General features: G+C 46.6%; 1 protein-coding gene across 5 annotated transcripts in view; it reads right to left on the bottom strand.

Annotated features, from left to right (window-relative positions):
* Positions 1-23,761, bottom strand: part of BACH2 (BACH transcriptional regulator 2) — a 359,196-nt gene that overhangs the window by 6,997 nt on the left and 328,438 nt on the right. For all 5 annotated transcript variants that reach the window (XM_077903063.1, XM_077903060.1, XM_077903064.1 and 2 more), the window contains 2 exons: positions 15,359-16,951; positions 3,964-4,170 (listed from right to left, as the gene is read on the bottom strand). In XM_077903063.1, coding sequence (XP_077759189.1) covers positions 3,964-4,170; positions 15,359-16,951 — 1,800 coding nt within the window. The remainder of the gene's footprint in view (positions 1-3,963; positions 4,171-15,358; positions 16,952-23,761) is intronic.

The raw sequence follows: 23,761 nt of genomic DNA, 5'->3' as shown, positions 1-23,761 counted from the left end.
CCTACACAACACCGAGAGTGAGCCCTGATATAAATTATGGGCATTGGGTGACTATGATGTGTGCATTCCAGTTCCTCAACTGTAACAAATGCACTACCCGGGTGGGAGGTGTTGATGATGGGGGAGGCGGTGAGTGTACAGGGGTAGGGGGCAGGGGCATCATTCAATTTTGCTGTGAACGAAAACTTCTCTAAAAAAGAAGTCTATTAAAAAAGTCAACAAAAATCACAACAAAAAGTGGCCATTGGCAATGTCACACGGTTCGATTAAACCTCAGCGGGTTTTCTGGCCTTTGCGGGGGACAGACTGCACAGAGCAGGTCCTCTCTGGGACAGGTGGGGACCGTGCAGCGGGTCACGGGCACCGATTCTCCGCGGACACGGGGAGGGCAGACAGAGGCGTGGAGACCGAGCCCTAGCCGAGCAGAGCAGCCTGAGGTTCTGAGAGGTTGTCCTCCAAGAAAATCCCACAGGACTTCCTGTGTTACTAAAATTCATCATCCCATCAGAGAGATGAATTTCACCACTAGGGGGGAGGCTGGTGAAGGTTACACCTGAACTATCTGTGCGAGGAGAGAAGTTGTGGGGGTTCCATGGGGCACACCCAGTGAGAGAGATGAGGAAACCGGACATCACCACCAGATGGGAGGGGGAATGAGTTGGGGGTGCGGCAGAGGGAGAGGGAGAGAGAAAGGAGGAGAGGGAAGCGAACATACGAGATGGGGGCTCTGACATGGTTGCTGCACGTGCTGGAGCATGAATGCAATCTGGCAGGCAGCGTGGGCATGTGTGTCGGAGACGGAGATTTACACGGGGAAAGGGCACCTGCTAAAATATTTATAAATTTATCAAGAAAACATGTTTTAAAAATGAAAAATAAACAGATGTACAAGTGCAAGTTGAGAGAAATACATTATGCAACTTTGCAAAAGCTGAGTGGTGCGCCGGAGGCAGTGTGGGAGTGGGGGGTGAGTGCGTGTGTGCCGGGGACTCGCGGGGCGTACTGGCCTCCCCCCTCTGCCCCCACGCCAGGGCCATCCTTGACACCCAGCTGGAGGGCGGTGGATAAGAAACAAAGTACATCTGGAGGTCCCTCCCCGAAAAATCTTTACGTTTGTGGCTGTGCCACCCAGAGCGCCCAGAAGCACTGGGGCCTGCAGAGCCAGAGGTGACACTGCCTGGTCCCAGGAGGGCCATCTCAGTCCCTGTTATGCCACATTATCTTGGCCAAGCCATTGACGGCCCCCCCCGCCCCACCGATCTGCAAACTGTTGCGGACCACTTTTAGGGAGAAGAAAAAGAAATGCTTCTCCTCCTTCTCTTTCCTCAGCCTTCAATATGCCACGTGCTTCATTCTCTTGCCTTTTGATAAAGATAAAAGGCAGATTTGAGGAAAGTATACTATTATCATGGAATGCATTTTTATGGCTGTATTATAAAATTGTTGAAAATAAAGGGTCTAATGGAAACACTTAATGAGGAAGTACAGGGGCTCTATCACATGTACCTCCCCCCCTTTTTAAGTGAATAGACCGTTTTAAGTAAATTAGGTAAAGGATATAGATTCTGTTGTTTCAGTTTTAATATTTCATGACTGATTTTATAGATGAAATTATATTTTACAATAGGAAGAAGAATTTACACAGCCTGTTCTATTTGATGTGAAATAGCAAATCCCATTTCTCTTCAGTTGTAAAGAAAATTCATTATAATGTCTTTAGTTGTAAGAGATGGTTTCGTTGTGATTAGTTACATTGATAATAAAACAACCTTTTCAAATGACCATAAGAAAAAAAAAAAGTGTTTTGGCTCTGTGCAGGAAAGGCAGTATAAACCCAGGCCTTGGTTACTGGGGTGAAGCTCTAAGTCACAGATGTACATTGATGAGCTCGGAAAACTCTCACTCAGTGGGAAAATGCAGCCTATTATTTAAGGGGTCTCCAGAAACAGTGGGAGGAGAAGTAGGATATGCCCTCTCCGTCCTTCAACTGAACACTATCAGCAAAGTGCTTTACGTATCTGCCTGGTGTGTGGCTTAGACTTTGCTATGTATTCAGTATTACAAAATTACAAGGAAAGAATGCTAATTAAAAAATCAGGTATTTCTCAAATACAGGTGATGAGAATCGTTCTGCTTTCTGGAGAGGGGCACAGGGCCGAATGACCATGGACCTGTGCTCAGGGCCCTGAAAGCCCGTCCTTGGCAGACTCAGCTTTTCTAGGTCCCTGCCGAAGCCCCGCCAGCTTTCAGAAGACCCACGTTCACCAGCAGCGATGTCTTGCTTCCTTATGTGGCTTAAATGCAAACTGTTCTTGTCGTTGTTAAAGCAACGTTAAAGAAAAATTGGGAAGAGAGAAGGAATTTGTAATCCCACAACCCAGTCACAATTTCAGATACATTTCAGGGCAAGAGACGTTTCCTGAGAGGCATCCCTGGCCCTGCTGTGGTGAGACTAGGGGACGATCCAGTCACTGACCCTGTTGTGAGGAACCTACCGCTTCGCCCAGGAGTTGGGGGGACAGACACACACACATAGATGAGGCAAGACTGCTGGGATGAGCAGGAAGCCAGAGGTCAGATCAGGGCTCCAGGGCTGGGTGCTCAGCCTCCCCAGGGACTCAGGAAAGGGGTTTCCTTGAGAAGAGGCAGTAACCTGATTCTTAAAGGATGAAGTCAGAGAAGAAAATAGCCAAGGAATGTCCATGGTAGAGGGGAGCTAGCACAAACACAGAAGCAGAAAGAGCAAGTGGCAGGAAGTGCAGAGCGTTTGATTTTATTATCGGTCAAGTTTGGAGTGGAAGGTGATTCTGGACGTAGCTACAGACTAAACCTGTATGAGCAAGTATGAATGTCTTCCTAAGAAGCTTGGGCTTTATTTGGCAGGTGAGGGGAGGCCCTGCCAGGAGCAGTTCCCCTGCTTGGTGGGAGTTGACCAAAAAAGAAAACAGACTCTGAAGTCCTGGATGACCTTTACTCATGCTTTTCAAATGTCTTATTCTTATCTCATTCTTAGGTTCTCATTGGGACGGTGGTTTACCATGAGGCCCAGGATCACCGTGTATGGTCTGAGGACCCAAACTTAGATCATAAGCACATCACTGTGGCCTCTCTCTTCTTCAGCCTGACACGACATGGCACCTGAGATGTTCCCGGTATTTGGCCAGCACAAAGGTTGAGCTGAATGAGGTTGCACTCTCTGCTTTCCGAGCTAAGTCAGGAGCCAGAGGCCATCTGGATTTACTTCCTGTGGCTTAAGCTTGCTTACCAAGGAGAAGGGGGCACCGAGCTCCCAGTGAGGGGAGCCTGGGAACTTATTCCCTGAGACAAAATACTCTCAGGCACGGGGAAGAGGAGCCAGCCACTTGGAGGCAGAACTGCAAACTCAAGGACCCTGGAGCTTCGAGGGGCTTCAGGTCATGTGGTGTCCTATCTGGATTCTACATTCTTCTGTGGGGGCAGGAGAAAGTGGCGGTGGCAGGTTACAAGATTTGGAATCAGGCAACTGGGTTTGCATTCAGGCTCTGCCACAGAGCGGGGAGTTGGCAAAACTCTCTGCACTCATTCCCTCCTCTGAAAATGGAGATAAAATAGAGCCTAAGTCATAGGGTTGATGTGAGGATCTAACGTGATCGTTTACAAAAAACAGTTGGGAATAATACCTGGCCCACACGCGTTCGCAAAGGATGTTAGCAGCTAGGACATGTTGAATGGAAAAAACCCAAAGGACTACCTCTATATGTGTGGCTGAAGGCCATAAAATATTGAAACGTGATTACACACCTGCACAGACACACACAATTGCAGATATAAAGCTACTAGTTTTGTTGAGAAACTTGCTTGAAAATAACCCCAAACTTCCCAAAATGCTGACCCTTCCCTCCACTTGTCTAGCCTCCACCACTGCAACTTTGCACGAATCCTGCTCACTCCAGGTTGCCGACAGCAATGAACAGGTCAACTCACCAATTTGCGGATTTCACATTCTAAATTCTGAATACAGTCCAGTTTCCGCTTGCGGCAGCGCTGGGCCGCGATGCGGTTCTTGCTGCGCCGTCGGACGTCGTGAATGAACTCTAACTGTTCTGAGGTTAGCTTGTGCATCTTAATCATCATCTGGAAATCGTTCCTTGGAAGATCTGTGATTTGATCTACAGGGAAGGGAAGTTTGACCTGAAACCAAGAACAGTAGAATATGATTATGGTGGTTGGGTTTTAGTTGGAATTCCAGCTGGCAAAACATCAAAAAAAAAAAAAAAAAAAAAAAAAAAAAAAAAACAACAGGTAAAACCTCCTTTTTAGGATGACCAAGTAGTATGGAAACTACTGAATGCAGCCAATGATCAAGTCTTTCTTGTTTCAGAGAGAAATAAGATGTAATATTTAGAGAGTAAAACAGAATGTGAACACAAATTATTATTTTTTTTAAAGATTTTATTTATTTATTCATGAGAGACACACACAGAGAGAGGCAGAGACACAGGCAGAGGGAGAAGCAGGCTCCATGCAGGGAGACTGATGTGGGACTCGATCCTGGGACTCCAGGATTACGCCCTGGGCCAAAGGCAGACACTCAACCACTGAGCCACCCAGGTGTCCCGTGAACACAAATTATAACGTGGTTATCATTCCTGAGATTTCTGAAGCAAACGGCATGGGAGCTATTGGAGAATGCATACTTTTTCACTGCTGTAGCAATTTTGTAACAAGGGCTAGATAGTTGAAACCTACTTCCATGGAGCCTCGACTCCACAAAGAACAATTCACAGACAGATACCATCTAAGGAATTATGGGAATCACTTGAATAAGGAGAGCACCACACACTTCGAAGGGGCTGGAAAGATGAAACCGCCAGTGTGATTTTCAGTGCCATGGCTTAAGGAGATGCAGCGAGAGAGCTCAGGTAGGCTACACCGAGGTGGACCAGGAGCTGGAAGTGGGCTTTAGTCCTTCTAGGAGACATGACACTTCAGGCTAGTTACCTTACTTCTCTGGGCCTCAATGTTCTCATCTGCAAAATGGGGCATGCGTTTGAGCTGCATAGGGCTGTACAAAGTTGGGCACTTTGGCAGATTGTATTTTCAAAAAATACAATGGCCATCCCATCTCACATTTTCTTTTACAACATGATGGTGACTTTTCTCCATCGGGGGGGTGGGGGGGATGTACATTCCTGCCTCTCAATCATCGCCATGCGGTGGGAGTCACAGTATGTGGTTAGAGGCGAGGTTATAAAAGAAGGCGTAGCTTCTTCTTTAGGCTCTTAGACTGCTCCCTCTGGAGGAAACCAGCTGCCGGGCCTACAAGACTCTCAGGCAGTGCTGTGGAGGGCCTAGGCCCATGTGGAGAAGAACTGAGGCCTGCAGCCAACTATCAGCGTTGCCTGGCCACTCATGTGAACCAACCACCCCGGACGTGGATTCTCCAGGCCCCTGTCACACCTTCAGATATGGAAGCCCCAGCCACTGACTTCAACCTCATGACGTATCCCAAGCCAGAAGTGCTCAGATGGGCCACTCCTGAGTTCCTGCCCCAAAGAAGAGATGATAAATGATTTAAGCCATGGGATCTGGGGGCGATTTGTTATGCAGCAGTGAGAACTGATGCAGATACTGTCAGCAGCAAGATTCCAACTTCCAAACTCCTGACAAAGGCAAATAAGCATTATCCAAAGACAGGACGTGAGTCTCTGGAGGGATGGATCTGTGACCTCCTTATAGTCTGTCAAATGCACAGGCCTGAATCTTCCAGCAGTTCCTCATTGCCCTCTCCTGGTGATGCAGGGACTCCTGGATTTGGTTCTGGATCTGTTTCAGAAAAGGAAGGTTGCGTGTTGTTTGACCAAGAGACTGTCTCCCAGCTCAGCTTCACTTAATTCTTGCTTACATCAGCGTCTGCTTTGCGTGGACCAGCAGATGGCACCATAGACCTAAACTTCAAGTGCCCGCCCAGCGCTGTCCAATGCAAATAGCAAGAGCTGTGATTTTGCATTTCTAGGAGCCACATTAAAGGGAGTGAAAAAAAAAAAAAAAACCCAACAACTGAAATTCATTTTAATAGTATATTTAACTTAGCCCAGTAGGTCCACAATATTTTCAACGTGTAATTAATATAAACATTATTGAGTTACTTTACTGTTTTGGCAGCGCATTTTCAAAATTGGAGGCCTATTTTTTTGCTCTTGTCACAATTCAGAACTAGGCACATTTCTTTTTCTTTTTTACATTTCTAGGGCTCCATAGCCACGCGTGGTTTGTGGCTGCTACACTGGACAGCACAGCCCTAGAAGACGGGACAAATGGGCTGCAGTGAACTTAACCAGAAAACCAGGAGAGGCCGGGTCTCATTGATCAAAATATTTTTGGGTGAAGACACCAACCCCTCGTTAATATACAGAAGCTGCAGTGTTATGTCTGCGCTGTTCAGGGGGGTGAGATGAAGATACTTTAGTGTGAGCTCAGGCTTTTTCTTTGATTGCATCAGATGCGGGAAGACAGTCTAGATCCTGGCACTGACGGCCAGTTAATCCCCACGCACAAAGGCAGCCCCACTGCGCGATCATTTGACTCTTCCGTGGCTGGATGCGACTGCTTTGTCAGGGTCCTTCATAGCTCTGAGCCTGCTGGATGTGCCATTTGCCGAGGGCTCCCAATGGGTGCTCTGATTCAACCTCCGCCTGGCGAACCCTGCCCCGTGCCACCTGTGCCATTTCGGCCCAAGAAAGCAAAGTGGCGACAGCTCGCATTCCGCCACAGTCAGCCCAGCGCTGCTCCCACCGCTGAAGGCCGGCAGCCAGGGAAAGCCAGCAGGCTTTGTCCACGGGCTGTGTTTGCACAGGGCTCATAATGATCCGAAGAATGTTTGATTTCCCTTTATACCCTTTGGATAACAAACAGACACACCAGTCCTGGACGGTGCCTAACTCACACAGAGATGAGCCTGGCGGGGACACGGATGTCTCCACACCAGGAAGAAGCTTGTTTGCACACACAGGTTGCAGCGCTGTGGGGCCTCGTGGGGTCTCCCCTTCTGCTGACGACAAGGCAATGCTGCTTCGGCTCTGAATCCTGTTTACTTCTCTTCCGAAAGAATATATACCTACGGTTCGGGCCGCAGGGAAAGTCAAAAGGCCTTCTAGACCAAGAGCTACTGTATTTAACATCATCCGGACAGAGACTATAAAACACCAGGGAAACAGGACAGAGGTTGACAGGAAGAGGAAAAATCAACAACGCTCGTTTCAAAGTCCTCGAAGCAAAAGGCCATAGAAAGTTTCGGGAGAGCTGTTGCAACTCCAGCTGCTTTTTAAAGAGGTCAAAGGAAAAGAAAATAGACAGCTATAGACCTTCCTCCACGTTAAAGAAACAAGAGTGGCCGGGCGGTGGGGTTTCTTTTTAATAGGCTCTGTTAGGGCTCAAGCAAGGGAGAATTCACACTGCCCACCCGAGGGAAGTCCCGAAGTGTTTGGGATAGAGCAGTGGGAACACTGCTATTTTCAGAGAAGTAAGTTCCAAGCCAGTGGGCATCTTCCCTGCAGATGAAGAGCAGCCGCAGAGCCCCTTATGGGGAGGGGAGAACAGTCCATTCTGAAGCTGGCAGGCACCCAAACACTCCCCTAAAGGAGCTCGAAAGTCAGCTAATGCGACCTGGCCTTAGAAGGTTCAAACACATCGAGAGGGGCAGAGGCCCTTCTCCCTTTCTTTTGGCAAATTCTCATAACCCAAATAGGCCCTAGAGGGCTTAACATCTTATTTCTTGTCCCTCCACACACTCATTCTTCCAGGGTTTTACTTCTCAGCAGTGGGTTCATTTTCATTCACTGGACTCTCAGTGCAAAACACCTGACCTCCCGAGATGAAACGTCCTGCCAGCTGCCGTCACCACCTGCCTGGACGCAGGCCTGCAACCCCGGTCCACCTGCGAGACCCACAGGAGGCTGAGCACGCTGCACAAAAGGGGGCAGGGCCCATGGGATGGAGCGTATGGTTTCTCATGGCTGCTGCTCATGCCCGCCCCCACTTTGGTTTTCAGTAGAGACTCCAAAAGTCAGGGGCAGCCACAGAGGCAGCCAGCCAAGGGCCCAACAGGGCCCCATGGGCCAGCGCCACAGTTTGCACCATCTGCTGCTGTGGATTTGCCCTCAGTGGCTTGGGCCTTCTGGAGCACAACTGGAAGTACAGGACAGGGGGCTTTCCAGTCCCGTCCCAGGACCTGACCTGGACCCAAACAGCCACCAGAGCCAGGTTAGGCCTTCTGGGGGTCCCAGCTCATGAGCACATGGTGAAATGGGTGGTCGCTGCAGAATGCTGAGGGACCTCTGGCCCTGGGGGCTGGGAAAAGGTGGAAGGAAAGTTATGACATCTAGATGGCAAATGAAACCTAAATATTTCTCCTCCAGGGCCTGAGCAGGGGTGCCGGGGGACCCTGCAGTGCCAGTGCCTCCTCCCGTCCAACAGGAATCAGTTCCACTTCTCTCCTTACCCACGACCACCTCGTTCTGCAGCCAAAACTACCCCCTGCTCCCAGTTAAACAAAATACCGTTAAAGGTGTTGTGCTATATGTTGGCAAATTGAATTTAAATTTTAAATATGTAAAAAAAATAATTATATGAGAAATAGAACTTCTTGCAGAAAATTCAAATGAGACAAAAGGTGGAGAAAAAAAATTCCCACTCCCAAACAATGGCTGTCTTGCTCTGGTGACCTCGGTTTTCCCTGCGTCCTTTTTACAGGGTTGTAAGCAGACCACAGCCACCTCACTTCACCATGCCTCTTACCACATTTCACCTGCCTGGAACTGCAGGTTTGCTGAATGGGAGCTACTGGAGAAACGGGACAGAGATGCAAAAGTTGTGGAAAAAGCTGAACATAAGCATTTCCTCTAGAAATACCAGCCGAAGCTGGTTTGTGAATCCTTTTTCCTACCCCCTTTCTTGGTTTCACTATCCGGTGTTGAATAGAAGCGGCAGGAGTCGGATCATACTAACGGTACCCTTAGGCCCAGCGTCTTTAACACCTGTGCTCTAACGAGGCCCTCAGTCCTCTGTACCTTGTCAGGGGAGGAAGCGAGATGCCCCCCGGGCTGACAAGTCAGTGCTGCTAGCCGGCAGACAGCCAGGTCCACGCAAGACAGATGCCTGTGACAGAATGTCCCATCGCCACTAAGAAATGTTTCCCACACAATTGTCCTCCTACCCTCTATTCTCATGGTCCATTTTCCAGAACAAACGCAGGACACCTGGGATTTAGTTGTACTGCAATTAATTAGCCGCGTGACCTCAGGCCAGTCTTTCATTCTCTCTATCCTGAAGTTCTTTGAGGATCTGTGAGAAAGGAAGATAATAATACATGCCCTACTTAGCTTACAGGATTGCTATGAAGAATAGAATTGGGTAACAGATGGAGAAAGTGCTTTGAAAAGTCTGAATTGCCTGATAGGTATGAGGTATTATTAATTCTGTTTATTAGCCCTATCTTTCTTTGTCACATGGTTTCTTCTTCCAGACAGACTGTATGCTTTGGAATTCCCGATGCTAGGAACATTTTTCTAGACAACACAAAAACATTGTTTTAAGCAGAACTAGGGCCGACTTCTATGCTGCCTAGCAAAGTTTTCTATGAAGCAGACCAATCATCAGCATTTTAAAAAAGATGCCTGATTCAATGAACTGCAACAATGAGTGTAAAATTTTTACATACAACTTATGTCTGGAAGTTGACATGTGGGTGGAAGAATTAGGGTCAGACACAGCTCTTCCATCTTATTGCATGCCAGACATCATTTCTCCCTGCTCCCACAGTCCTGTGTAAACCCAAACGTACACACATACTCACTGTCACATACTTTTATCCCTCCTGACATAAAATGTGTTCATAAAGAAAGTCCAACTAATCAATGCTTTTGGCCATGCAAAGAAACTCGTTCTAATGCTTTCTTGCTAAAACCTACAATTAGGTAGATAGAAATGCTTGTACAATAAAACCATCCCACTACGAGGGTTACTACTCGGAAAATGCTTCTGACTTTTCTATAATTTTCAAATACTAAAAATGAACTCATAAACCAAAATGAGATGCCATTCCACATTCACTAGGATGGCTATAATAAAAAAAGGTGGACAGTAGCCAGTGCTGGTGAGGGTGTGGAGCAACAGGAGCCCTCGTACACTGCTGTGGAAATGTAAAATGGTGGTTACCTTGGAAGACAGTCTGGTAGTTCCTCAGAAGGTTAGACATATAGTTATCATATGATTTAGCGATTCTGCTAGATGCACAATGAAGAGGACTGAAAACTTGTCTACAAAACACTTGTACACCAATGCCCACAGTAGCATTATTGATAATAGTCAAAAAGGGGAAACAATCCAAATGTCCCTCAACCGATCAATCCGATCAATGAATCAACAAAGTGTGGTATATCCACAGAGTAAATTATTATTCGGCAATAAATAAAGAACAAAGCACTGATACATGGTGTACCCACTGGTACATCAATGGCAAGGTTGAACCTTGAAAGCATTATGCTCAGTGAAAGAAGCCAGACACCAGAGGCCACACAGTGTAAGATCCCATTGTTATAAAATGTTCAGAATAGGCAAATCTTTATAGAGATAGAAGGTAGATTAGTGGTTGCCTGGGCTTAAGGAGAGGACGGTGAGGAGCATCTGCTAATGGGGATGGTGTTTCTTTTGGGGGTGATGAAAATGTCCTGGAATTAGAGTGGTGATGGTCCAAACCTTCATGAATCATTAAAAAATCCCTGTGCTCACTTTAACAGGGTAAGTTTTATGGTGTGTGAATTATATCTCAATTAAAATAATGACCTTGTGTGAGATACACATAAATAAAATTCAAACATTACAGAGGTACACGGAAATAAAACTTTTCTTATATTCTTCCCCAACTTTGCCTATTTTATCTTATTCTCTTTTAAGAAATAATATGTATATTTATGAAGCAAACTAGGATCTTGTTATACATACTGTTTTGTTAACTTTTTCCACTATATATGACCTGTTTGTTTTTTTCATCATTGGAAGATAAAAAGTCCCAAACTGACTTTTTAAGTAATATAGCAGACCCAAAAGTCATAAAGACAAAGATGCTCAACCACTTTACATAAAATTTAAAATTACATAAAACTTAAAATTTTCTATATTGGAAAAAATCCTTAAATAAAAAGATCGAGTAGGAGAAAAAATGGGAAACGTTTCTAATAAAAGGTTAATATTCCTGTATTAAGGATTAAGGATCCTATAAATTGGTTTAAAGACGAACAGCACAAGTTAACAATGGGCAAAGATATAAAGTGGTGAGTCACAGGAAGGGAAATATAAACGGCACATACACACGAGAAAAGATGTCAACCTCATTAGTCATCATCTTTTGCCCATCAGATTGGCAAATTTTTCAAAAAATATTTATTTATTTATTTATTTATTTATTTATTTATTTATTTATTTATGACAGACATAGAGAAAGAGAGAGAGAGAGAGGCAGAGACACAGGAGGAGGGAGAAGCAGGCTCCATGCCAGGAGCCTGATGTGGGACCCGATCCCGGGACTCCAGGATCGCGCCCTGGGCCAAAGGCAGGCGCCAAATCACCGAGCCACCCAGGGATCCCCCAGATTGGCAAAATTTAAAAGGACTGGTAACAGCTAGTACTGGAAAGAACAAGGGAGAATGGACATTCATAAATTGGTGAAGGATACAACCTTTCAGGGGAAGTAATTAGTATTTCACAAATAAGCATCATCACCTTTAACCCACTTATGGGATTCTAACCCACAAAAATAAAAGCACCACTACTAAATATGTTCACAAACATGTTTATTGCAGCAATTTTTATAGAAAGGGAAAAAAACTGGAAAAACTGTTGAGAGATGGTAGCTGAATAAGCTGTGATTTGTGGGGCCCATGGATATTAAAGAAGTTTGCTTTAACCTGATGTGACTGACCTACAGGCATGCACATAGGAGATAGCTCTGTGAAAGAAGCAAGCTGCTGTTTGATTATTTCAAAGAAGGAAGTAATTTTAAAAAGCTGATTGTTGGGGCACCTGGGTGGCTCAGTGGTTGAGCATCTGCCTTTGGCTCAGGCCATGATCCCAGGGTCCTGGGATCAAGTTCCACATCAGGCTCTCTGTAGGGAGCCTGCTTCTCCCTCTGCCTATGTCCTCTCATGAATTAATAAAATCTAAGAAAAAAAAAGCTCTGATTGTTGAGAAAGGACAATACTGTGCTATCTGAAGCTCTTCTTCAAAGCTAGGGGACAGATGGAAAGGATGAGAGAAGTCAATACCGATGAGATGTTATAACCAGAAACACCTTACAGACTATAAGGGATGCCAGTACTTTTATTCTGATCTAACATTTTGGCTCCTTACAGAGGTGGAGGGAGAGAGGCTGAGAAGGAGCCTGGCCTGTCGGTCTGAAGCACTGGACAGGTGCCTGGCAGGAGGGGAGAACTCTCTTGTTTCTGACTTCAGTGTCTCCTTGGGCTTTACTTGGAAGAGGAGTCATGTGAACACCTTATAAGAGCAGATCAGGGCAGGATCAGATCAACAGATGTCGGCCTCTTCTGGATCAGTTCAACTCAGGAAAAGGAGTGACAGTTCATATTGTGAATGAAGGATCTGCCTTCATGGTTATTACTGGGGACCACACTTCCACTGAGTCAAAGTAACTTCCGGAAGCAACTTATTAACTCAGAGAGGACCAGTCATGCGGAGCCCCTGAGTAGACCTAATCTCTACTTTAGGAAAACTAAAATGCCAAACTGGGAAAGGCATTTACCTTTACCCTAACAACCCTGTCCAAAATGCCCTTCTGAGAGGGGCTAAACGTGATCCTTGAAATGGCCTAGAGCTCCGGTAAACGTTTCCGCTTTCAGTGTTTAGAAATGCAAAGACCGTATTTCTTTTTGGAAAAGTAAATATATATATTCTTTAAGACTTTTATTTATTTATTCATGAGAGACACAGAGAGAGGCAGAGACACAGACAGAGGGAGAAGCAGGCTCCTCGCAGGGAGCCCGAGGCGGGACTCGCTCCCCATGTTGGGATCACGCCCTGAGCTGAAGGCAGATGCTCAACCGCTGAGCCACCCAGGCCTCCAAGGTAAAAATATTTTTAAAGGGCTGATATCTTTCAGGGAGAGACTAGTCCTGTTCACGACTATTTTATAGGTTGAATCTTCCTTTTGAGTGGTTCATTTAGAACTGAAGCGTTCTAGAGGGAGACAAGTGATGTGGCCAAACACACAGGAAAAACACATGTGCTCTTGTTGGTGGCATTGAATTTGAAGTGACTTTTTTTTTTTAAGACTTTATTTTTTTTATTCATGAGAAACACACAGACACGGGGGGGGGGCGGCGGGGGAGGGGCAGAGACACAGGCAGAGGGAGAAGCAGGCTCCATGCAGGGAGCCCGACGTGGGACTCGATCCCGGGTCTCCAGGATCACACCCTGGGCCCAAGGCGGCGCTAAAAACTGCTGAGCCACCCGGGCTGCCCTGAAGTGACTTTAAGCCCATTTTCGGGATAGGAGAGAGACAAAAGGAGATAATCAGAAATGGACAGTTCCTTGAACAAATGCCAATGTCATGACAACACAACCCATTCAGCTTAATGGTGGGGTTCCCCTTAGGGGAGAGGCAAAGACAAAGACATTTGTCCTTTTCTTGAGACACCAATTCTCAGCAAGATAAGTCATTATGCTGATGAACCTGACCCACGGACTAGGCTTGTGCATCACGGGTACTTAGGAACAATGTGTGGGGGGGTGCGGAACCCAAAACTTCACCTAAGTTATGGTCAGTTGGAGGAAGAGGAATGAGTGAGGGAAGAGAGAGAGAGTACAAACGTTTCACTGTTTTCACAAAAACAGTCCTCCCGGGTCATGAGCACAGATGCCACTGGCGGGGGCACCTGGGCACACCCAAACCTGAGGGGATATGGTGTATTCAGACAGAAGAGTTCTCATTCAATTTTCCTTTAGCTAAATTAAATCCTTTCCGTATGTTTCTTTCTCCATCCCCCCACCCCCTCCGGCAGTAACAGAAGCGCCTGGACCAGGCTAGCAGGCAAAATGAGGAAGTGACCACAGGGCATCCCTGCAGTTGGCACAGGGAGCTTTGGGATCTATTTTCAAAACATGCCCTAACTAAAACCTCATGTGTTTCTTGCCAATCTTGCCGAGGCTGAATAAACCGCACGTGGCTCTGTGAAAAGGCACCTCACCCCGTGTGGCATTTCTGCTGTCTGGTTGGCTTAACATCCCTGCTTTACTAGGGGCTAATATCCAGGGAGGGCAGACGTGTACCGAGGGCGCTGGCCTAATGAGGACCACGCTTCATTTCCTCCTGTGGTTTCCAGATAAGCAGCTCTGAGGACGGACTTCTCACTGGGTTTGCTCACACTGCTCCCAAGGCAGGTCTGAGACCCAGGTGCCAGTCTCAGGTTGGTTCCTTGTCAAGCAGCCAGACAGCACCAGATCATGACACAGACTCCCTCAGATCTTTGCAGGGGCCTCTCATGTAACAGAGGGGAAGGGAACGAACGAAGCATCTCCTCTTTCCTCTCCTTAGCCATGTGAGTTTTGCTCCATCTCCCAGCATTGGTAAGATGGATGGAGCCTTTGGGAGTTTTTATCTATAAAGCACTAGAAGGCACTTTGCTTTCGAGGGGGCAGAGACTGCTACTCAACCCCACTACTCCTTAAAGTGACTTCTCATCATTTGTGGGGAGCTCAGGAAACGATACATTACACAGTTATGTGTGACTGACCAGGGTGCTTCTGCAGTGCCCCGGGGACCAGGATGGATGGCGAGTTCCCTGTACTGCAGTGGACAAGGGATGGCCCTGGGACTCCTGTCGACAAGGAAAACTTAAAGGGTGCTGCAGGAGCACCTGCTATTGTGGGTCTGTCTAGTGTCAATCAGTTTTGAAAGTGAGTCTCTATTTTACTTCACACTGAAGGGGTGCAGCACCAGGATGAGGGTGATGAGTACAGCATCCTTTCAAAGCAGATGGAGGAGAAAGGGAAGAGGAAGGGAGAGATCTGAAGTACCCGAGCATGCTTTCTTTCACACATTAGACTTAACCTTTTTTTTTTTTTTTTTTTTTTTTTACTAAACAGCTTGCCTCTGCTTGTTGGGTACTGAAATATAGGTCAAATTTCAAGTGCCCTCTAGGACAAAAGTGGTTAATTTGGAATAACTCTGAAGCATTCTGCCTCTGTGGATGGGGGAGGCAGTCCCTTTCCTGTAACCTTTAATCTGGGGGTGGTGGGGCAGCAGGTGGAGTCCAGATAAAGGACTGCAAAAGTGGATCACATGCTTGAATTTATGCGGGTTCCCTACCTCCTGGCCCCTGTCCTGCACAGGACACGACTCACTGTCTGCTTCCGAGAACGATCCGGATTCGTCGCTGGAGTTGGTTCCATAAGACTGCTCACATTTAATTTGGGGTCGGACTTGGTTGTACATTCCATCTCCCATCAGGCCTGGTTCCTGATGTTCTGTGGCTAGGAATCTGGCTCCCTGGGAACAGGGCGAGGAGGAGAACTCACAGAGAGGGAGGCTGCAGGGTGAGCCCCCGCTCCCATCCTCTGCGTAGGAATAGGAGGAGCATGAGCTGGAAGTCCTGGTCCTGGTCTCCAAGGGGGGCGAGCGAGGGCAGACTTTGATTGGCACCGGGCAGCTAGTGTTGGGCCGTATCCTTCCTGGCAAATGGTCAGCCATCAGCCCACCGTGGGAGTAGGCCTGTGAGCTGGGGAGGGACTGGCCAGCCCCCACCCACAGACCCTTTGGCACCGGCTCAGAGAGGTCTTTGTCCAAACTGCTTACCCCAGAATACGAATGCACCGCAGTGCTCACTTGGTCACAAGCGCTCGAGGAGAAGATCACACTTCTCCGGTCCAGCTCTCCTTCCTGTTTACAGAGAGCCTCCAACCCAGGCCCCTTGAGGGGCGACCCCATGGTGAAGTTGGACACGTCCTTCTGGCCCAGGTGGGGCTGTCCGTAATTCCCCGGGAAAGGGGTGTAGTCAGTTTTAAGGTCACCCTGAGTGATCCCCTTGTCAAAAGGGCACGCTGAACTCCTGGCAAAGTGCTGCTGAGAGGTACTGGGCAGGCCAGACAACTCCACACTATTTTTTATGCTGAATAGAGACCTTAGACAGGAGGGGGAGGACACGCTCCTGGATCTCTCCAGGCAGGTGGCCCCGGCAGGGGGGGCGGGGGCGGGGGCAGGGCTGGGCTGTTTCCGGTCCATTTCCACGTCCCCCGCTCTGTCCTTGATGTCAGGCTCGTCTCCGGACAGGCAGAGCGCGATGCTCTCTTCCTCGTTCTCTTCACTGGGCGGCTCACTTTTAATCTGCCCCATGGCAAGGCCCGGCTTGAGGCTGTTGCTAGAGTTCTCTTCACTGAATGTGCTTGCAAAACCTGAGGTACTGTGTGATGATGCATTATAGACATTCTTGGTACATGCAAGCTGGTATTTCTTGTATCTGGGGTACTGCGTCAGCGCGTCCTTCTCCGAGGTCTCCTTGGTGTCGGTGGGCACGTCGGACTCGGGCAGCAGAGCTGCTTCCTTCTCGGCGACTGGGATGGCAGTGGCCTCAAAGCTGATGGGGTCTGCAAGCATCTGGTCCCGGGGGCACCCCAGCTTGGCCGTCTCCGAGTCCATGGTCTCCTCCTCCTCCTCCTCCTCCTCTCCCGCGGAGTTCTCACGGTCCTCGTGCGGGCGCTGGCACGCAGCATCCTTCCGGCACACGAACAGGCCATCCTCGCTGTTCAGGAGCTGGGTCTGCAGGAAGCTGAAGCAGGAGTCCTCCAGGTTATGCATGCGCAGGAACTCAGCACAGCGGATGACCTCGCGGATGTTTTCTCTGCTGAGTAATAGCTTGGCGGTGTAGGCGAACTGTAACAGCGGCCCAAAGCCCCTGGCCGTGACCTGCAAAACAAACAGGGAAATCGCCGACGTTACCATCAGCACCGCTATTGTCCCGAATCCCTCAACTGAAGCAGGATCACCAGACAGTGCTAATGTCCCAGAATAAAGACTGCAAAGGAGCAGTTAATCTCGCACTGGGTCAGCACTGATTCTGCTTCCAATAATTAGTGCCCGTCCCGTGCATGCCTCGGCTCCACTTCATCACCTGGCACAGGGAGTTGAAAATCACCAGGGTCAAGTGGCTAAACACGACCACAACGGGTCCAGTGTTTACACTTAATGAAATACCCTGGCAAAAATGCATGGTGACCATGGGAAGCCTATTAATTCCCCGCCCCCCAGTCAGTCCTGTGGAGGGCCCTTCTACGTAAGGGGTGCTGTGACACTTGCCCCCCACTTGAGCCAAAGGAAGCATTCTGTTTTTCTTGTCAACTGCAAAACTCGTGACACAGCCTGTTTAAAAACTGAAGGTCCACAGGGCTTGACAAACAGCTTTCCCTGGCTTAAAAAGTTAAAAAGTGACATTAAAAAGCAACTTGTGTCTTTCTCATTCATCGTGGTTTCCAGACGGGACTTTTCAGTCATCACGTCATACCTGATCTCACAGTGATACCAGAGATGATGACAATCCAAAGCATTGTTCTCAACAAGAAATCAACTCCTGGCCGGTGAAGAATGGGGGTTACAGAACTAAACAAACCGGCTGTCATTTCAATGGTTCAAGTTGCTGAGTGGCACAGAACGCAGGCTATCCCTTCCCTAATTATGAGCAGCAGCTTTGCCATGCAGCTTTTTTCCTACAAAATCTTTATAGAGGCTCAGCCTACTACTGTCAGGTGCTCCTTATCCTTTACATTTTATCAATTGAAAATGTGCTGTTTATGCACAGCTTTGCGTACGCACACACCCCCATACACACAGGGAATGACTTAGACAATTAGAAATACAATTGTTTTTTCAGATGGAAGTGGATTAAACGAGCTGGTGTTCAGGGCAGGCTTCCTCACCCTATATGCAAAACCTACACGCATCTTCTGGGTTCTTGCAAGCACTGCTTCCTCCATAGGAAGGGGAGGCAGATCTACGGATCATATGTATAAATTGAATGGAAGCAGCAATCATGGGGTCCTTGCTGGAAGCTCCAGTAGTGGTGATTACAAAACAACTGCTAAGGGAGTAGGTGTAGAGCAAGTTGAACTGGCCAGCTCTGAACACGTCCCACATGTACTGAGTTCACTGCAGCACACAGAGCCAAAACTCTTGTGAGGACTTATATCTGTTGCTTGAGATTCAACTTGGACACCACCTTCTCCAGGAACAGTCTCCCAACCTCTTAGAACAGATGATACCAGCCTCTCAGCCCCATCGCTAGGGTGAGGAAAATGTCCTGGACCCTCCCAGCCAGCACTAATTTTAATACGCGGCATTCTTTCCAGTAAGGGAAATTTCTTAGATATATAACAGAATGGGATTTTAATTGTTAATATTTTTGAAGGACTTTATATTCCAAATTAAAAAAACTCTGTCAGATAATGAGTCCCAAGATATTTGGTTAAAAAAAGAACACAACAAAAAAACACGACCGCTAGACTCACACTATAGTTCCACAAGGGCAATCACTGCCATCTCACTTTTATTATACTTAATTGGGTCTGTTTCTATGGTAAGACAGCAAGCTCCTTCAGATCAGGGACTGCTTCATTTCTCTTTATAACTCTGCATCTGATTAGGGTCTCTAACACGGTATACACCTGATAAAAGCATGTGTAGTACTGAAATGTCATAAGTCTAACTGTGCCCCTAACATACAGCTAACTGCAGTGTACAAATGTAACAACACGCTCTGTTTGGTGAGTACTGCCTCAAATTACTTTGGAGCAAGTCACTGTGTAAACCGACAAACCACACCCCAACTAATCAGAGGCAGGCAACAGTCCTTTTTTGTCCTAACCCCTAGTACCACGATTGAAACAGAGCTCATCTGGCCAGGCTTCGTGTCCTACTAAGCTGACGTGGTAACAGATTCAGCAAATGCAGTATCTATCTGCCATATCCATTTTTTGTCCCTAGGAACCTTTCAAAGGGAGTGCTAGGCAAGGAAGTACACATTTAGAAGTAACCAAAGGCAGTGATGGGAATGTCACATGACCCACTTCTTCGCTGTAATGTGACTTTGCCACAAAGAGAAGAATGGCCTAATCTAAGGCAGAGTCGACCCCTCCATAAGCAAGCATTTTCTGCTCTGCTCCCAGGCAGTCTACCAGTTGCTGACGGGATAACACACATCTCAAGTTTGGGTAGATGGGCTCAGTTTTCGCGAAAAGGGGGAAGCTCTCCTCAACATCATTTATATTTTTTATATAGCCCTCCCTTATGGTCATTTCCTTGTTTTTTTTTTTTTTTTTTTTTTTTTTTGATGACATTGGTCTCAATAAGTCCTGCCACTGTCTCCTACTATGGCTGCTTTTAAAGAAAATTCCTAGAGAAACCAGGAACACCCTGGGGATGGTTAGACCAGTCACGGGCATCGCCACCTGCCACATGGCTACAAGGAGCTGGAGAAAGCCTCTCTATGCAGGGACAAGCTGATGCTTCAATGTATGAGTGGGCCTGAGGATGCCAATGAGCACCAATTTGCACATCCCAAATCCCATCACTAATCCTTTTGGGCCTAGAAGACATGATGAGCTTGAAATGATCACCATATGGTCACAAAAGAGTCATGATTAAAAAGAGAACTGTAAACTGTCATTCAAGTTCAAGGTTAGAGGAAATGGTGTCCTCCCATGAATTTTCAAATTTCAAGAGTTTAAATCCTCTGTTTTGTCAAATTCAGTTCTGCTAAACTTTGCTCAGCTTGTGTGTGCAAGGCTGTGCCCAAGAAACCTACAATTTAGCTTTGTAACACACCTTAACAATGGAAAGTTAATTATCAAATAACATCAGTCAGCAATGGGAAGGCTGTTACAAGATTACATGATTAGCTGTCAACTGAGAAATCCTGGCCAGTTCAGGAGAGAAGGCTACTTCAGAGGTCTGTAGGGATCCTGTGAACACTTAAAAGCACAACACCTAGAGTGCAGTGAAATCGCCATGACTATGTCCACTCTGGGTCAAGAGTTGCTTTGATGCAATGGGTACCTCCTGAACCACTTGGTGTTCCTCCCAGGAATCCATCCCTGGTACACACTGGGATAAGCTGTAATAGCTCCAAATACACAAAACAGAAAAGCAAGTGCCCGTCACACATATAGGCCACGTCAAATTAGGTGGAGCCTTTCTAAGGACTGGGTTTAGCTTCCATCCTGGTAGCTTGCACGGTCCTTTCATTTTTAGGAATCGTTTAAACTCCCCCACTGTACTCAGAAAGCAAATATCCAGGTACCAGTGGAAAGCTATATGTTTATGAACCCAGGATCACAAAGCCTGCATTGTTATTTACTTTCTGTTTTTAACAAGTAAGGCCCTGATAATGGGAAAAATAAGAAGGGGTGGGAAGTGGAGAATCACACATAAAACTAACGACCCATAAAAATGTTATTTAAAAAGGTAATGATCATAAAGTTAAAGTGGAATGAAGTGGCTAGAAATAGCAAACCAGTTCCATTTCACTGGTGGTATTGGAGCTGTGTCCCGCTGCTCTAAGGGAAGCAGATATATCTCTCTTGCCTTCTGGTTGCTCCCAAGCAGGTGATGACCTTCTCCAGCCTTTGGCACACACAAGGCAAGTGGCCTTGACCTTTGGGTTTCAGGTCGGAAAGAAACAAGGTCAAACTACCAAACCTGTGCTATGCTGTGAGTCCACATGAGGATAAGGTATTGAAAATCTGACTCACTGAAACTATGACCCTTATTAACCTTTTGTTCCCGTGGGTTCTGAGGTATCCTCTCTATGCTTTTGATGAAAGTTAGATGAACTGATGAAAACTGAGCAGGCACGGGGCACGTTTGGGTGCTGTTTGTAAAGCTCCCTCTTTGGAGGTACACGGTTTGCTGCTGGACAGAGCTCCTGAAAGGAAACATCCAACAGTTTCCTTGCTCTGGATTGTTACAGAGGTCGGGCAGGTCGGCTTCAGCTGTAGATTGAAAACAGGGCTTGGGAATTTTTATGAGACCTGGAGCAGCGTTTTCTACTTAAGCTATGTGATTAAGGTCTTCTCAGTTGGTTCTGGCAGTACATACACGCGGTTGTAGCACTGAGCTCATCCCAGAAGGCTGGTCAGATGGATGGGGAGATCTCAGGACTGTTTTCTAAGAGAAGGACGGCACACTTCTCAAGGCTGTCTAACTACAGGCTTTTACAAAACACAAAACCTTTTATCTTCAGCAACATCATGCATACTTCCCCCATGAAGCTGGATCTCATATACATGCAGGAGCTGGGAAGATGAAGGTAACAGAGCTATGCTGATGGGCTTTTTAAAAATTTTTAAAAATTAAAAATTTTAAAAAGATTTTATTATTTATTCATGAGAGACAGACAGAGAGAGAGAGGCAGAGGGAGAAGCAGGCTCCACGCACGGAGCCTGACGTGGGACTCGATCCTGGATCCCCAGGATCATGCCCTGGGCCGAACGTGGCACCAAACCACTGAGCCACCTGGGTGGCTTTTTTTTTTTTTTAAGATTTTTTATTATTTATTCATGATAGTCATAGAGAGAGGAGGGAGAGGCAGAGACACAGGCAGAGAGAGAAGTAGGCTCCATGCCGGGAGCCTGATGTGGGTCTTGATCCCGGGACTCCAGGATCGCGCCCTGGGCCAAAGGCAGGTGCCAAACCGCTGAGCCACCCAGGGATCCCAGGACTTTTTTAATACAGTGAGCCACGGCCATCCTTCTGGGTTGTATTTTCATGGCAAGCACTTGTCAAAGAAAACAATATTGGTGACAACTCACTCTTCCTTTCCACCTCCACACTGCCCTGTATCCCATCTTATTAAAAAAAAAAAAAAAAAAAGACAAATTTGGCGATGAGGTGTCACTTCTAATCTTAATTTTCTATAATCACTATCCATATTATCATGCTTTTCTCTCCAAAGTAGCATGCTATACAAGCATACCACACAAGTGTATCTGGATGTATTTGTTAAATTAATTAACTTCACTCTTTCAACAAAGCTTTTGGTCATTTTAGTATTAATTTAGCTAAAGACAGAGCCAGAGAAACCAATCTTGTTTCCTTTCCCAAAGTAACAACAAAAAAACATTTAGGTTGATTTAGACGTATAAGTATATAATTTCATACATTTTTTTCCCCTAAAAAAAGTAATTGTCTGTGCTAGTAAATGTGGCTTAAAAGCATAAAATTGGGGGATCCCTGGGTGGCTCAGTGGTTTAGCGCCTGCCTTCGGCCCAGGGCATGATCCTGTAGACCTGGAATCGAGTCCCGCGTCGGGCTCCCAGGCTCCACGGAGCCTGCTCCTCCCTCTGCCTGTGTCTCTGCCTCTCTCTCTCTCTCTGTCTCTCATGAATAAATAAATAAAATCGTAAAAAAAAAAAAAAAAGCATAAAAATGTCTTTTCTCTCCTCTTCAGGCTTGAATTTGGGTCTGCAGCCACAATATAAAGTTCTTCTATTTGTAAATCTGCCCCTTGAGGTTCTCTACCTTATCTTTTAGTCACTATCTTTTGTTCATTCATTCATTCATTCACTCATTCCTTCACCAACCACTACTGGGCACACACTGCACAGTGGGTGAGAACTAAAACCACCTTTCTGGGATTCAAATCCCAGCTCTACTATGTACCGTGTGGGTAACTTGGGCTGGTTACTTACTTAACCATTCTGTTTTTCAGTTTCTCAAACTGAAGAAGGGGATCCCAACAGTGCCTGTTTTATAATAAAATCTTTGGAACAGGTTCTGGCATTGAGTAACAACTATATTGTTGCTATTGTTACAAAAATGAATAAAAATAGTTGCTTTCTCCAAGGAGCTAAGAGGTTGACCAGGGAGCCAGATGTTTCATACAAAGGTCTACAATGTAACCTAAGTATGTAATAGGTATTTAAAGGGTGCTAAGGGAGGACCACGCTGGCGCTGGCGGCAGAAACTGCTAAGAGAATGGTGTAAGCCTTCCTGGAAAAGGTGCTTTTGCCTTGAATGTTGAAGGCTGAACTGAAGTTTATCAGAATGAGACAAAGAATGACATGGGTCCCTCCCCCCTCTCCTTCTGGCTCTTCCTCCAATGCCACTTTATCTGCGAGGCCTTTTCTGGAACTCTCTTCACAACGGCCCTCATCCATCCTACCACCCAACTGGCTACATGATTTTCAGGAACATTAAACGAAGTACAGGGTCATTCTGAGCATGGGGCCCTGCACCGGTTGTGCGCCTACGAATATAGCCCTGTCAACACATATGCCCTATCCACGCAGTTGAAATGGGCTCCCCGATTTTAGTGGGGTACATGACCTCCAAACAGTGGAACTACACTTGAGTTAACTCCAAAGGCTTGCTGGCATGGTTACTGAGGTCAGCAGCATAGGTCAGTGGTTACCAGCAGGATCATGGGTATCCTGGAAATACATGGTTAGCCTACTAAGGTACTTTTAGGTTGGTTAAAAAAAAGGGAAATCATATAGGTTCACTGAACAAAAATCTGGCTTGAATCCACTCATATGAAGACTGTAGGAGTCCCCACAATTGAAGAGTCATGGTCTCAGATTGGAGTCTCTTCATGGACTCAGACTCCCTGAAACTAATTCCTGGGAACTCTTGAGGAAGGATCCTACAATAACCTGCGTTTTCACTATAACTATTCCTGCCACAAGGGTTTGTAGAAACCTGTATCTTGTAATTTTTCTTGCTAAG

The sequence above is a fragment of the Canis aureus genome, chromosome 7, assembly GCF_053574225.1.
Source record: "Canis aureus isolate CA01 chromosome 7, VMU_Caureus_v.1.0, whole genome shotgun sequence".
In the NCBI taxonomy this organism is placed as follows: Eukaryota; Metazoa; Chordata; class Mammalia; order Carnivora; family Canidae; genus Canis; species Canis aureus.
Note: the sequence above shows the minus strand (reverse complement) of the source record. Positions and strands in the feature narration are given on the sequence as shown.